The following is a 16,335-nucleotide window of genomic DNA, read 5'->3' as shown; positions in this document are numbered from 1 at the left end:
AGAATTATGGCCTTTGCACATTAAATAATAAACATGTAGTTATGCAAACAATAATAACTGTAATGATTATGAAATCTATGAAACTAAAGCTCTCCAAATTTCCTTTGACTTGGGGGATCTATATGCATAAATGGCTCAGAGAAAAGTGTGATGGATGCATATTTGCCCAGGAAAACAGGGGAGGCAAGCTTACTGGTTTTAAAATATTGGCAAGCAGTTTGAAAGTGTGACTGGTGCCAAGATCATCATACTGGATTACAAGCAGCAGCACCCATATGCATACAAGGTAACAAGTTGCTTGCAGGAAACTACACACTCAACAACAAAACATGATCTTACCTTATGAACCATTGCTTTCATGGCATCAGAAAGCAAATAGCCTGCCAAATCAACCTTTAACTCTTTCTTAAGAAAGACCGTGGACTTTCTTAAAAGAGCAAGAATTAAAGATAGAACAACTGAACTAGCTGAACAACAAAAAAAGGAAACAGCTGGTGTTTGTTAGGGGATGATGTTGAAGTGATCAGGGTGAAATACTTTAATGCATGGTGATGGAATGTCTGCCATTCATAATTTACATTAATAACTTGGACCAAAACCTCAAAGTTAACAAATGATTCAGAATCCAAACTGGGGTAAGGAAAGCACATGTCGTTGTCTCTTAACTGCACTCTGAAATTGGTAAGGAGACACTTAGTTGTCTCAAGTTGCCACAAGTTATAATGAACTAAGACAGCTATCCCACATCAACCCAAACACCGTTCACAAATAGGCGCATCCAGCACAGTAAATACTGGAAAGTCATTCCCAACAACAGGGGGCATGCCAAAATGGCAACAGCTTAGCAGATCAAAGCAGACTTAGCAGATCAAAGGTGGACATTCATAATACTGTGGGCTATCAGCTGAACTTTGTCTAAGTGCTCTGGCACTGCTTTAAATCTATTATCATTGAGCCAGGTGAATATATCTGGTTCAACAAGTATAGAAAAACACATTAGGAACACAAACAGGAATAAATGAAAATGAAGGACAAAGCTGATGAAAAAACAAAATGATGGTATGCATGCTAAAAATCCATCAACCAATGGTTCATGCTGAGCCTTGCTGTCCTTCTACATCTATTCATATATATGCAAAAAAAAGGTAGATGCATTGATAATAGTCTTCCATTAGCTGATCTCTCTATGCCTCCTTCAAGGTATTCAGCATCACTGAAGTCAGCCTTCAGGCAATTCGATTTCCTTCATGTAATACCAAAAAAAATGCTTAGGCCAATTAATATCAATTTTTCATGTAATATATAAAAAAATGAAGGACCAAGCTAGTGAAAAAACAAAATGATGGTATGCATGCTAAAAATCCAAAAACCAATGGTTCATAATGAGCTTCACTGTCCTTCTACATCTATTCATGAATGGTGGCAGAAAAGCAAATAACAAAGGGAAGGCAGCTCCATGAACCTTGGCATCCTGACTCCTAATGTGTTCTTCTATGCTTGTTGAACCAGAGATAGTCACCTGGCTCAATGATAATAGATTTAAAGCAGTTCCAGGCCACTCAAAGTTGCTGGAATACAGTTAGGCCAATTAAGACGTAGCAACGGTCTGGATGTCCAACAACTTCCTGAATGTAGTGCTGAAGATTTGCGCATAGTGACATAAGTAGCAGAGCTGCTGTCTCATAGCTCCAGTAATCCAGGTTCCAACCTGACTGCTGTTGCTGCCTGCATGGAGTTCATATGCTCCCCTTGTGACTATGTGGGTTTCCTCTTGGTGCTCTGGTGTCCTACCACACCCCAAAGACATTCAAATTGGTAGATCGTGGCCTACAGATTATCTATAGTGTGCAGGTAGAATCTAGGGGGAGTTGAAGGGAAATAATAAAATGGATTATACATGATTAGTGTAAATGGGAACTGAATGGTTGGCACAGTCTGGATGGGGCAAAGGGCTCATTTCATTGCGATATGATTATGACTCTGATTAGCCACATTCCCAGCCAGATCTTCCAGTACCTACAGCACGAGCATCAACAAGACCATTTGGAAAATTCCCCAGGTGGAGACATCCAATCTGCCAAATTACTATCAGTTTACTCTTGATCATTAAAATGAAGAAAGGCATCACTGAGAGTGCCATCATGCAGCACTTATTGACTATTAAACTGAGCATCTCTGAGGTTGTGTTCCAGCGAGTCCAGCTGGCTCCAGACTTAATTACAGCCTTGGTTAAAACATAGATAAAAAGAGAGGAACTTCAGAGGTGAGCAGAAAGTGACAAGCTTTCAAATCAAGGCAATATTTGCCTGTGTGGATCAAAGAGACCAATGAAAATTCAAGGCCACTGAAATCAGAGAGAAAGTTCTCTACCAGCTAAAGTCATACTAGGCACAAAGGAAGATGGCTGTGATTACTGGAGGCCAATTGTATCAGTTCAAGTACATTAGTCTAGAAAGTCTTCAGAAGTGTATGTTAGACCCAAACATTTTCAAAGATTCTTTCAATAATTTCCCCTCGATCATTTGGACAGAAGTAGGGCTGTTTGATAATAGTTCTATTTGCAACCCGTCATAACAAAGTGATCCTTGCCTATATGCAGCAAGATCGGACAACATTCAAATTTGGGATGATAAGTGAATAACATTAATTCCGCATATATTTCAGGCAATAGTCATCCCCAACAAGTACTTGAATGATTTCCCCGTAACATCTAACAGTATTACCTTAACCAAATTCCCCTAAATTTTTGGAGGGCGAGAGGATGGGCATTGTCAACTAGAAACTAACCACATAAAATACTCTTGCTACAAGTTATCAGAGGCTAAGTAACCTGTGGTGAATAATTCATCTCTTAACTCCTTCAAGGTTTTTCCAGGTTCTACAAAAAGTCTGCCTGGATGACAATACCAAGCAACACAGAATCATCCACAACAAAGCAGTTGACGTGAACGGCACCCAGCTGCCACCTTACATATTCCAACGTGCAATGACTGAAGTGCAGATTATTAACAAGGCACAATGGAGTGACTGGCAAAGCCTTCTTTGACACAGCTCAATAACTATGGCCTTTACTAAACAGGACAACAGCAATAGACACACAAGAACACCAATACCACAAAGCTTCTCTTCAAGTCACACACCATCCCGACTATAATACATTGCCCTACCTTCAGCCTTACTGAAATCCCAGGAACTCACCATGTAATTGCACCTAAGTATTATACAGATAGCAGCATTTCAGAAAAAATAAGCAGAAGCACAGGAAACAGCACAGAGTGAGCCAGATGCCAAGCTATCACGGTTTGTGAATAACTGGATAGTGGATTACAAGTTTTGCTCCAAATGGTGACCTTGACTCCAGAGCTACATTTGTTTATTTGTTAATACACTTGTTTAAAATGCACCACATAGATACTTACTGTCTTCATGGATAATGCTCTGTATTCTGTTATTGTTTTTACCCTGTACCACCTCAATGCACTGTGTAATGAATTAATCTGTACAAACAGTATGCAAGACAAGCTTTTCACTGTACCTCTGTACAAGTGACAATAATAAACCAATACTTTACAATGTTTGTTTCTATTTGAGGACTCAGAATATAGTTTTCTATTCCTTTAAGTAATAATGAATCCTAACTACAGGCTCAACTCCAATACAGTTACAACTCCAATACAGTTACTAATCCAACAACAGAGGATTTATGCATGCATTGCTTCTTTCTGTCCATCAGCTTAGGGGAAGTTAAGACCACAAGTATCACCGATGGCTTTGTTAATAATTTCCTATTTGTACATTATCGTTTTCCAAGAAAAGCATGGTTGCAGCAAAACATGTATTTAGGAATTTGAATTAATTGCAATCAATTAGATATCACATACCTCACTGTTGCTATAGCGGGCTAGCTCAGAGATGAAACGCATGTGATCTTCTCTGATCTGGATCATTTGTTCAACAATGTTATACTGGGGACTGCTGCTGGAAGACGTTATGGCCCACCTTAATTAAGAACAGATACACAACTGAGCATGAAGGAAACATAGTTCAATATCAAAAGTTGATTAAATGCAAGATAACAATTATCAAAATCATGAATGGGATGGCACTATTTCCCCTGTAACCTATTTGAAAGACACTCTTCATTTATTTCCCAAGTATGTTGCTGCCCTGCCTTTTGCATTACACTGAAAGAGCTTTATTTTGTAGAGAATTGAAAACATTTTCTTGTAAAGTCCTGAAAAATAACTTGTGCTCATAATAATTTTATAGCTGTTGCAATTGAGAAAAATACGGGATTTCCCATTATGGAGATTTATCACAATACTATGTGTTTGCACCCTAACTTATAATTAAAAATCTGATTTAAGGCCCTTTTCCAAATGAAAAACCAAAAACACAACTAATGTATTGAAAATTAAGGGATTCCTCAAGACCAGTGGTTCCATCATCCATATATAATTAAAGCTACCCAACTCAATTCCAATTTTGAGGGAAAGTTATTAACTATTGGCCAGAGGCGCTAATTCATTAGGAGTTTGATGACATTTGATGTGTCACCAAAGATTCTTGCAAATCTCTACAGATGTACGGTGGAGAGCATTCTGACTGGTTTAATTACCACCTGGTATGGAGGCTCCAATGTGCAGGATCAAAAGAGGCTGCAGAAGGATGGAGACTCAGCCAGCTCTATCTTGGTAACAACCCTTCCCACCATTGAGGACATCTTCAAGAGGTGGTGCCTCAAGGTGGCAGCATGCCCTCTTAGCGTCACTACCACGGGGAGAAGGTTTCTGAACGGCCCATGAACCCAGGAATACTACCTTGTTATTCCTCTTTTGCACTATTTATTTATTTTTTATAACTTATAGTAATCTTTATGTCTTCATATCTTGCATTGTACTGCTGCCGCAAAACAACAAATTTCATGACATATGTCAGTGATAATAAACCTGATTCTGATTAAGCAAAATGTGTGATATTCAGACTGGGAATCCTGCCCTTGTTATTCAGAACATAATGCAATGCATCAATGTGGTCTTTACAAACCTCATTGCTGCCATCACTGATTTGCATTAAATAAAAAGAATACTGGTCATATTATGAGACAAGTTATCATATTTTTCAGCATCGAATTGGAAATGTTAGCACTAACAAATATTGCACATCCAATGTTGACATCAACAACTGTCAGAGCAAGTGTTTTATATCCAGGTGGAGAATAATCTCTACTCTGCCACAATACATCTCATCTTGAACCCAAGAAAAACTCAAACATAAGACAACTTATTTTTCAATAATCTTGTATCCCTTACGAACAAGACTGCTAACTGATGCCAAATTAGGGACAGCTTTGCGCTAAGCAGCGAAAGTTCCCTGTAAATGGATGGAGGAAGCCTAAAACTGTCTAAAATGAGTTCGCTAAAGTCACGCAATCAAGCTTTCCAATGATATGGTCATGAGCCAAACAGAAAGCTATAGCCCTTCCCGCCACCATCCACATTCCTGAATAATAACTTCTCAATTTACTTCTCTTTCTAATGAGTGCAGGATTGTATATTTACATGTTCACAAGCCAAATGGTTCAGAAACCTACCTTGATTTGTTCTCGTCAAAATGAGCACTTGTCTTGATGTACCTGGCCAACTCTATCTGCATGTCACCAAATAATGGTACAACCTGCAGTTGCTGCAAAATTACAAAGATAAAATGTATGAAAGACATTTTTCATGCAAGCCATCGATTCAGCAGAAATACAAGTATTTAATAACTTTAAAATTTAAGTTTTTATAATAATGTGGTCACATTTTAGTATCACATGAAAAAAAAATTCTGAAAATCACTAGCTTTAAAAATTCTGGACACACCTCTCTAAAACCAAGGCCAAAAGCGTATTGGTTATTTGCAAGCTTAGACATTTTCAAATGGTTAGTTGGCTATGGAAGACACCATGATCAAGGTCAATTTTGTCCTCAATGTGACTTTCACATATGGACACGTCAAAGGAGGAATTGGATAGGGAATTAAAGTGACAGGCAACTGTGTCCTCTTGCACTGTACCAAGGAGGCCCAAGGCTAGTTTGAGAAACAGCAACTCAGTTTTTGTTTGGGTACGTTACAGCCTTTAGGATTCAAAACTGAATTCAACAATTTCAGATATCTTGTTTTCTCCAAATATCAGAAATGGTTTGTTCTGCTGTAAAGTTATCCATCAATAAGATCAACTCAGTTTTTCCTCTCTTCAGACACAAATTGATCTGTTGGGCACTTAGAGCATTTTCCTTTTGGTTGCAGATTTCCGCAACAGCTCCAATGCACTTCCCACAGCTTAAATGTGTCCTTTTTGTTTTTTCCTCTCTCTAAATGCCCCATTATCAACCATACAGCTTCATAAACAAGGACAGCTTCACCCTATGAAAATATATTGTCCTCATAGTACTCACCCTCCACCCTTCATTCTTGACAACTTAAATTTACTTTGTTCTCTCACCTTCTCAGTTCTGAAAAGGGGTTTTGACATAAGATATTAACTTTCCACAGATGCTGCTTGACATGTGGAGTGCTTCCAGCATTTTGTGTTTTTATTTCAATGTTCATTGCATTGTGAATAGACAAACAATTCCTTCTCCCAAGAGTGTTTCGATCAATAAAAGCATTTGTTCCTAGTTATCCAAGGCTAACTGACAGAATACAAGCATTGTTGGGGGGTGGGTGGCAGGAAGCATAGCACGAAAAGAAGTGTGGCTCAAAGCACTACTCACCTAGGTAATCAGCTTTTCCAATTTCTAGAAGCAAGGCCTTGGAAAATGATTAACTGGGCACATATGTGCACTCAGGGTTACCTAATTTCTCAATTTCTTTTGTAACCTGGTCCATTGGAGCGCCTTGTCCCACCAACCCATAAATACCTACTGCTCTTAAAAACCTCAACCTGATTTACTGGATCCTAACCAACTTCCCTGTTAGCATACAAATTAGTGAGACTGCTTCGCAACTATACTTAAATAATGCCTAATCACTACTAATGCCATAAGACTCAGCTGAGAACTTCAGGTAAATGCTGACATTGATAAACTTAAACCAATGCACACAAAAAATAAAATTGGGTCTTAAGCATTTAAGTGATTTCTATCAGGAACATAATTTTTTTCTTTACTGTTTAGCTTCAACTCATCAAGTCCAAAGAGGATACAGATTAGGAGCTGCAAACATTCCATACCACACTGTTCTCAGCTGAAAACATCCTTTATGCACACTTTATCTCAAGAATAAAGTATTAAATGCTGAAAATTAGGCCTGCTGAAGCCTGGCAAGGACATGAGCTCTCCAATTCAACCCAGTATAGTTTCACAAGCTCTCATGTGCCCAAGCAACCACATGATAAATTTATTGCACTTTTGTCCTTCCTGCAACTATCTTTCTCTGGACATTGTGCAGCTATTATGATTAAAGTAAACAGTAGAGGAAAACAGTAGCTACTATCTTAGTGGGAAGAACATAGAACAGTACGGCACAGTACAGGCCCTTTGGCCTACAATGTTGTGCTGACCTATATAAACCTTACCCACATTCAATCTATCCCCCTTTCTGCTTCACCTCCCATCTCTAGTTTCTTTCATCCATGTGCCTATCTAATAGTCTCTTTAATGACCCTATCATATCGACCCCTACCATCACCCTCGGCAGTGCATTCCTGGCACCCAATACTCTGTGTAAAAAAAACCTACCTCTGACATCTCCCCTGAACTTTCCTCCACATAGCTTAAATGGGTGAACTCTAGTATTGGCCATTACCCCCCAGGGGAAAAGATGCTAGCTGTCCATTCATCTATCTGATAACTGATAAATCTAGATGCAAAGTCGGTTGCACTGTAAAAAAAAATGGACTTTTGGTTCCTTGGCACTTAACAAGTACAGTCATGCTTTTCAAAGTAGGTATAATACAGAAAGCCATTAACTTAAAAAGGCCTTTTCCTGGATTTCTAACCAATGACTTCATTTTACAAAGAGCAACTGTAAAAATCTCTATTTTCCTACATTTCAATGCACTATTGATTTACTTTAAAATAAGATGCAAATGCAGCACATCAATGACAGTCAATGTTTTCCTACCTTTTTTCTTCCCAATAAATTTTAATATTTTGGACAACTAGCTTTTCAGGATGCAGCGTCTAACCTTTTAATATGCATGTTTTTACTCAACATGAAAGAAAAACTCAAGACTTCTTGTAATCAGTTAAGTATAATTAAAGAAAGATGCAATACAAAAAATATATTTGTGTACCTAGAAAAAACAGATGCAATTGTGCTACTATAAGGTGAAACCATTGTTGCTGTTCTCATTAGTTCAAGAGAAAATACCTTGAAAAATACCTTACCTTGAAAAATTTGTCAACCTTGTTCAAGTTTATTCGTTTCTTGGCATCCAATTTGTATATGTTGCTTACACTTCCATCCATGAGGTACAGACCAAAGCCCATCACCTGTAAAATGTTATTTCAAACTTTCGGTACAAAATAATAGTATTTTCAAAAAAAATTAAAACTTATGTAACTTATGTAATGATGCTCGCTAGCAGTTTAATTATAGCACATGACCAACTGTGCTCTGGATTGTTCATACGTTGTTTCAGAGTAGAAGCTTCCAAAGGCTGCTTGGCTTCATAGAGATAGTTCACTATAAGCAATGCTGTTTTCCACAACACATTCTTTTCTGAAGAAATCTGTCTTTGCTTGCACATTGAAATAACCAGCATCTTAGTGAATGAATGATAAAAAGATAATGAAACATTTTGTCACAACTTCTGTTTAATGAAATTAAGAAACCTGGACACTATCCCTGCATCGGAATACCAAATGCCACGTGGTCCCTTCCAGCTGAGTCAAAATCTGGGTGTGTGCAGACAGTTACCAAAGGAATGGATGAAATGAGGGCAGTATTTACATTCTGGACTGAACTGACTAAGGTAATGAACCAGACGAGCCAAAAGTAAAGATGCTGTTGTACTACACTGGTCACAAGAGGGGAGAATTAGTTCACCTGGGTCAGAGCAATTGACAAGGACCAGATCTGGAAGGGCAGTCCATCAAACCAAGTACTGGAGAATTTTGTGCAAAACAAAACAACAGAGACTAGGAAGTAACTGTGGATGTTTATTGCTTTTATCATTAACAAAGGAAGGATGTGACCCATATACCTCTGTCTGCTAGTTTAAAATTACTGGCTATCCTACTGAATGATAGGAAGACACTGAGACAATGCCCTAAGCTCAATTCTGCTTTCCGACCAGTTTGAGGATGTGGGTAGAAATACTTACACACATAATGTCCAGGATGATCTGAAGTCAACTTGCAATACTAAATTTACACTGATGCCACAACAATAAGGTACAATCACCTCTTGTACCTTACTGCCCTCAATGCTACAAGATTTGAGAACTTACAGCAGCATGTAGCAACTCAGTAGCATCGAGAATGCACTACAGAGAAAACGTGAAATTCAGCAAACTGTTCTAGCTTGGAATCAAACTGTTATAAACAGCACTGAGTGGGGCAGTTCATGTCCTCTCAGAATGTGTTTAAAATGTGTGAATATTTATCTACAGTACCCAGTGTGGCCACTTTTGCCATCCAATGCATATATACATAAACAATGTGAAACCAAACAACCCATATAAAGGATTCACGCACAAAATGATAAAGGAACTCAGGGGATCAGGCAGCATCTATGGAGGGAAATGGACAGTCTACATTTCGGGTCAAGACCCTTCATCAGGGCTGGAAAGAGGGGAGATAGCCAGAATGAAAAGGTGGGGGGAAGGGGTGGAGCAAGAGCTGGCAGGTGATTGGTGGATCCAGGCTGGCGGGGGGTGATAGGCAGGTAAGGGAGGGGAAGAGTGGGAATGATGCAAGAAGATGGGAGGTGATAGGTGGAAGTGACAAAGGGCTGAAGAAGATGGAATTTAAAAGGAGAGGACAGTGGACCATGGAATAAAGGGAAAGAGGCGAGGAGGAAAACCAGAGGAATGTGTGGGTGATGGACAGATCGAGAGGGTGGGGGAGGGTAAGCGAAGGGGTGATAGGGCCAGTGGGATAAGGGGAAAAAAACGGAGGGGGAAAACAGACCTATTTTTTTTCTTTTGGCTCATCCAACAATAGTAAAAGAAAATGCAGAAATTTAGATTTCAATTTTCACAAACAATTTACATCCAAGAGTTCACAATTAAGCAGCACTTAGATATATCCATTTAACTCCATTTGATGCAGAAGTTCAGTATCTAGCATATATACTACCAATTCTCAATTCCCAAGATTTAGCAATTAGTACACCAAACCTCCCAACACATATAGCATCTTTCTGTAACACAGCATGGAAAAAGAAATAAGACATTTCCCTCCCCTCTACTTAACCTTTGGAGCCCTGGATTGTATAAGCCACCATCAGATCTATCCTCAAGTACAAAGTGGTGCTTGAACAGAACTCAAACATTTATTTGATAATTCTATGCTCATCTCCTCACACCAAAATGATGTCCTAGCTGGCAAGTAACGCAAGTTGACTTCCTTGGATCATAAATCTTAGGTCATTGATACAGATTCTCCCCAGGTTACAGCAGGGTTCTGTTCCTGAGAAATGTTTGTAACCCAAACCGTTTGCAAGTTGGAAATGTGGCTATGAATCAAGTTCCCACACAGCAGAAGATACCTGTAGTCATCTTGCCAGTCTCCCAAGTGTTTGCTCATATGTACTAACTGTACACGTCAGGAGCTCATAAGCTGAGAAGAACATGCACATTGCTTTTCTTCCACTCAATAAACCAAAGGTGGAACTCTACACCAAAGAGAACTATCTCCCACACTTTCTCAATCAGCAGAAAATGACCATCTATAAGAACAGCAGTTACATTTGTCACTGAACAGATGCTCAGAGATGTGAGCACAAATAATAATGCTCCTCAAACAAATAAAAAGGAGAAATAAAATTAGGTTTCCCATCCCTAAGTTAAATTGAAAGTCGGGAACCTGTTTTCCCACAAATACTGATACTCCAAGCTGAATCACGACTGGAAGCACAGCCTTCTACTAATCCTAGACTGAAAATAAAATCAGTCCAATACCATCCAAGTCTGAAACATTCCCTTCCTCTTTTCTTTTTCTCCAACACACTAAGCAACATCATAAAAACTCGGAAGCGCGCGGGTGATTTAAAAGTTGGAGGGTTACCTTCAGTTTTTCTTTCCAGCGACCAGAGAGCGGAGAGTGCCGGAAATTAACGAGGAGCGATTTTCTTTTTCTTTCTAGCGTTCAGGATAGCGGCGAGTGACTGCGCAGGCGCGTGACGTCACTCGGAAGCGCGCGGGCGATTTAAAAGTCGGAGGGTTACCTTCAGTTTTTCTTTCCAGCGACCAGAGAATGGAGAGTGCCGGAAATTAACAAGGAGCGATTTTTTTTTCTTTCTCGCGTTCGGGATAGCGGCGAGTGACTGCGCAGGCGCGTGACGTCACTCGGAAGCGCACAGGCGACTTAAATAGCAGACCAACATATCTAGCGGGCAGCTGAGTGCGGGGGAGCAGAGTGGGTTAGGCTTTGGCTCAACGGGCTTCGGCAAGATCGGGAAAGAGGCGAGACTAATAGAGAGGGGGTAAGTTATTAGTTTATTTGTTGAACTCAGTGGTATTCAGCAAGATGCATCTAGGGTTGGTCTTATGTTTGGAGTGTCAGATGTGGGGACCCTGGGAGACTAGCAGACTCCCCGATAACAACATCTGCGCAAAGTGCACCCAGATGCGGCTCCTCAAGGAACGGATTGAGTCTGGAGTTGCAGCTCGATGACCTTCGGTTAGTTAGGGAGAGCGAGCAGGAAACAGATAGGAGTTATAAAGAGTTTGTAGACAGCACCTCTGTGGCGGTCCCCCTCAAAAACCGATATCTCATTTTAGATTCGGTTGGAGAGGATGACCTGATAGAGGAAGACCTCAGCAACCGGGACCTTGACTCCGTGCCTGGTACTGTAGTCCAGCGGAGGAAGCGAAATGCAATGGTTATTGGGGATTCTATAGTAAGGGGTACGGATAGCAGATTCTGCGATAGCGACAATGAGTCTCGGATGGTGTGTTGCCTCCCTGGTGCCAGGGTACGGGATATCACGGACCGGGTCCAGAATATTCTGAGGGGGAGGGGTGAGCAGCTAGAAGTCTTGGTACATGTAGGTACCAATGACATAGGTAGAAAAAGAGAAGAGGTCCTGAAGGAGGAATACAAGGCATTGGGGAGAAGGTTGAGAAGTAGGACCTCAAGGGTAGTAATCTCAGGATTACTACCTGTGCCACGTGTCAATGATAGGAAGAATAGAAAGCTCTGGCAGATGAATAAGTGGCTGAGTGACTGGTGCAGGGGGCAGGGCTTCAGATTTTTGGATAATTGGGACCTTTTTTGGGGGAGGCATGACCTATTCACTAAGGATGGGTTGCACCTAAACTCCAGAGGTTCCAATATCTTGGCGGGAATGTTCGATTTAGTTGTAGGGGAGGGTTTAAACTGATCTGGCAGGGGGATGGAAACCAGGATGTTAGGTTACAAGATGCTAAGGTAAAGGAGGGAGTTTATAGAAACAAGTCCAATGAGGATGGCAAGAAGGACAGGCAGGGGAGAAGTCAGGATAATTTGCTGAATAATAGAAGTACAACAAGTCAGGATGTTAGGATACAGGATGTTAGGATAGGGGATGAGGTATATAGGAACATGTCTAAGGTAGTATGTAGTGAAGATGGTAAGAAGGATAGACAGGTGGAAAGCCAGGATAATCTGCTGAACACTAGAAGTTCAACAAAATTAATAGCAGATACCAGACTAAACATACTATATTTAAATGCACATAGCATTAGGAATAAAGTAGATGACCTAGTGGCACAACTACAGGTTAACAAATACGACATTGTGGCAATCACCGAGTCATGGCTTTATGATGGATGTGACTGGGAACTGAATGTCCAGGGGTACGCAGTGTATAGGAAGGATAGGCGGGTAGGCAGAGGGGGAGGTGTGGTTAGTAGTGATATAAAATCAATAGAAAGGAAGGATATTGGGTCAGAGGAGGTGGAATCCTTGTGGGTGGAGCTAAGAAATAGCAAGGGTAAAAGGACAATAGTAGCAGTCATATATAGGCCCCCTAATAGCAGTCAGAAAGTGGACGATAAGTTGCAGTTTGAGATAGAAAAAGCATGCCAGAGTGGAGATAATTATGGGGGATTTTAACTTGAAGGTGGACTGGGAAATCCAGAATGGCGGTAGTACTCAGGAGAGGGAGTTTGTGGAATGTCTAAGGGACATTTTTCTAGAGCAACTTGTTGAAGAGCCCACCAGGGGATCGGCTGTTTTGGATTGGGTGCTGTGTAATGAACCCGAGGTGATTAGGGAACTAAAGGTAAAGGAACCACTGGGAACCAGTGATCACAATATGATTGAGTTCAGTTTCAAGTTTGAGAAGGAGAAACTGATAACTGGTGTATCGATATTTCGGTGGAACAAAGGAAATTACAATGGTATGAGAGAGGAGTTGGCCCTAATTGATTGGAAGAGTAAGCTGGCTGGAGGGACGGCAGAGGAGAAATGGAAGGAATTTCTACAGGAAATAAGGAAATTGCAGGATAGATATATTCCAAGAAAAAAGGTTTTGAATGGAAAAAAGGCACAAATGTGGATAACGAGAGAGGTGAAGGCTAAAACAAAAGCAAAAGGGGCGGCGTACAAAGAAGCAAAAATTAGTGGGAAAACAGAAGACTGGGAAGCTTTTAAAAACCTGCAGAGAGAAACTAAGAAGGTCATTAGGAAAGAAAAGATGAATTATGAAAGGAAGTTGGCGGATAACATTCGAAAGGATACTAAGAGTTTTTTTAAATACATAAGGTGTAAAAGAGAGACATGGGTTGATATAGGACCAATTGATAACGGTGCAGGAGCTATTATAATGGACGATAGAGAGATGGCAGAGGAATTGAATGAATATTTTGCATCGGTCTTCACTGTGGAGGACATCAGCAATGTGCCGGTTAGTCAGGAGTCTCACGAAATGGAATCGAGTTCAGTTAAGATTACTAGGGAGAAGGTGGTGCTAGGAAAACTAAATGGGCTAAACACTGATAAGTCTCCCGGACCGGATGAGGTGCATCCCCGGGTTCTGAAGGAGGTGGCTTTAGAGATAGCAGAGGCATTGGAGATAATTTTCCAGAAATCGATAGATTCCGGCGTGGTTCCGGAGGACTGGAGGGTCGCAAATGTAGTTCTGTTGTATAAGAAAGGTGGGAGGCAGCATAAAGGAAATTACAGACCTATTAGTCTGACATCAGTGGTGGGAAAATTATTGGAATCTATCCTCAAAGACGGGGTTACAGAATACCTAGAGGCACAAGGCAAGATAGGTCCTAGCCAACATGGTTTTGTGAAGGGAAGATCCTGCCTGACCAACCTATTGGAGTTTTTTGAAGAAATCACAGGTAAGGTGGATAAGGGAGAGGCAGTAGATGTTGTGTATTTAGACTTTCAAAAGGCCTTTGATAAGGTGCCTCACAAGAGACTGATTAATAAGATGAGAGGTCATGGAATTACGGGTAGGATAACAGAACGGGTGGAGCATTGGCTGGTTGACAGGAAGCAAAGAGTGGAAATAAAAGGATCTCGTTCTGGTTGGTTACCGGTTACTAGTGGTGTGCCGCAGGGGTCAGTGTTGGGACCGCTCCTTTTTACCTTGTACATTAACGATTTGGATGATGGAATAAATGGTTTCGTGGCTAAGTTTGCGGATGACACCAAGATAGGGGGAGAAGTAGGGAGTATTGAAGAGATAGGAAGGTTGCAGAGGGACCTAGACAGTTTAGGAGAATGGGCAAGGAAATGGCAGATGAGATTCAATGTAGGGAAATGTGCAGTTGTACACTTTGGAAGCAGAAATAAGCGGGCAGATTATTATCTAGGAGGAGAGAAAATCCAAAGCACGGAAGTACAAAGGGACTTGGGGGTACTCGTGCAGGATACCTTAAAGGTTAACCACCAGGTCGGATCGGTGGTAAAGAAAGCGAATGCTATGTTGGCATTCATTTTGAGAGGTATAGTGTATAAAAGTAAGGAAGTGTTGATGAGGCTCCACGGGGCACTAGTGAGGCCTCATTTGGAATATTGTGCGCAGTTTTGGGCCCCACATTTTAGGAAGGATGTGTTGACGTTGGAGAGGGTTCAGAGGAGATTTACGAGGATGATTCCAGGAATGAAAGGGCTTGCGTATGAGGAGCGTTTGTCGGCTCTTGGACTGTACTCACTGGAGTACAGAAGAATGAGAGGGGACCTCATAGCGACATTTAAAATATTGATAGGAAAGGACAGAGTAAATGTGGCTAGGCTGTTTCCCTTGGTGGGTGAGTCCAGGACCAGAGGGCACAATCTTAGAATTAGAGGGTACAGTTTCAAAACAGAGATGAGGAAAAATTTCTTTAGTCAGAGGGTGGTGAATTTGCGGAACTCCTTGCCACGTACAGCAGTGGAGGCCAGATCAGTGGGGGTGTTCAAGGAGGAGATAGATAGATATCTAAATAGTCAGGATATCAAGGGATATGGGGATAAGGCCGGAAATTGGGATTAGAATAGTTTTTTCTTCTTCTTCCCCCATTTCTCATTTCTATTTCCCTTTCCTTGGAGCAGACTCGATGGGCCGAATGGCCTGCTTCTGCTCCCTTGTCTTGTGAAAAAAATCAACTTGCTGCAATCTGCTGCAGCCAAATTTATTGATGTTGGGCTCAGACTCCCTCCCAATTTCTTCCACTCAAGAGCTCCAATAATCTCCAACCCACCCACAGAAACTAAATAATTAACATCTTCAGCTGAATATGTTTATTACATTCCATTTCCTGAAGCATCTGTCTTGGAAAGCAGGGATGGATGGTGTTGAAGCTCCACTGTGCCAGTACATTTCCTTCTAGTCTGATAAATTTTACTTTCTTCTGGTCATTGACTTCAGGAAAGGGGGTGATGTACAGGCACCTGTCTACATCAGTGGTGCTGAGGTCGAGAGGGTTGAGAGCTTCAAGTTCCTGGGAGTGAACATCACCAACAGCCTGTCCTGGTCAAATCACATAGATGCCACGGCCAAGAAAGCTCACCAGCACCTCTACTTCCTCAGGAGGCTAAAGAAATTTGGTTTGTCCCCTTTGACTCTCACCAACTTTTACCGAAGCACCATAGAAAGCATCCTATCTGGATGTATCACGGGTTGGTATGGCAACTGCTTTGCCCAGGTCCGCAAGAAACTGCAGAGAGTTTTGGACACAGCCCAGCGCATCACGGACACCAG

The 16,335-nt window shown here is 41.0% G+C and overlaps 1 protein-coding gene across 3 annotated transcripts in view; it reads right to left on the bottom strand.

Moving 5' to 3' along the window:
• cyfip1 (cytoplasmic FMR1 interacting protein 1) overlaps positions 1–16,335 on the bottom strand; it is a 104,839-nt gene that overhangs the window by 50,316 nt on the left and 38,188 nt on the right. For all 3 annotated transcript variants that reach the window (XM_052025983.1, XM_052025984.1, XM_052025985.1), the window contains 3 exons: positions 8,376–8,480; positions 5,594–5,685; positions 3,882–3,999 (listed from right to left, as the gene is read on the bottom strand). In XM_052025983.1, coding sequence (XP_051881943.1) covers positions 3,882–3,999; positions 5,594–5,685; positions 8,376–8,480 — 315 coding nt within the window. The remainder of the gene's footprint in view (positions 1–3,881; positions 4,000–5,593; positions 5,686–8,375; positions 8,481–16,335) is intronic.

This window comes from Pristis pectinata, chromosome 11 (genome assembly GCF_009764475.1).
Source record: "Pristis pectinata isolate sPriPec2 chromosome 11, sPriPec2.1.pri, whole genome shotgun sequence".
Lineage (NCBI taxonomy): Eukaryota > Metazoa > Chordata > Chondrichthyes > Rhinopristiformes > Pristidae > Pristis > Pristis pectinata.
The sequence above is the reverse complement of the archived record's forward strand: the minus strand, read 5'-3'. Positions and strand labels throughout refer to the sequence as shown.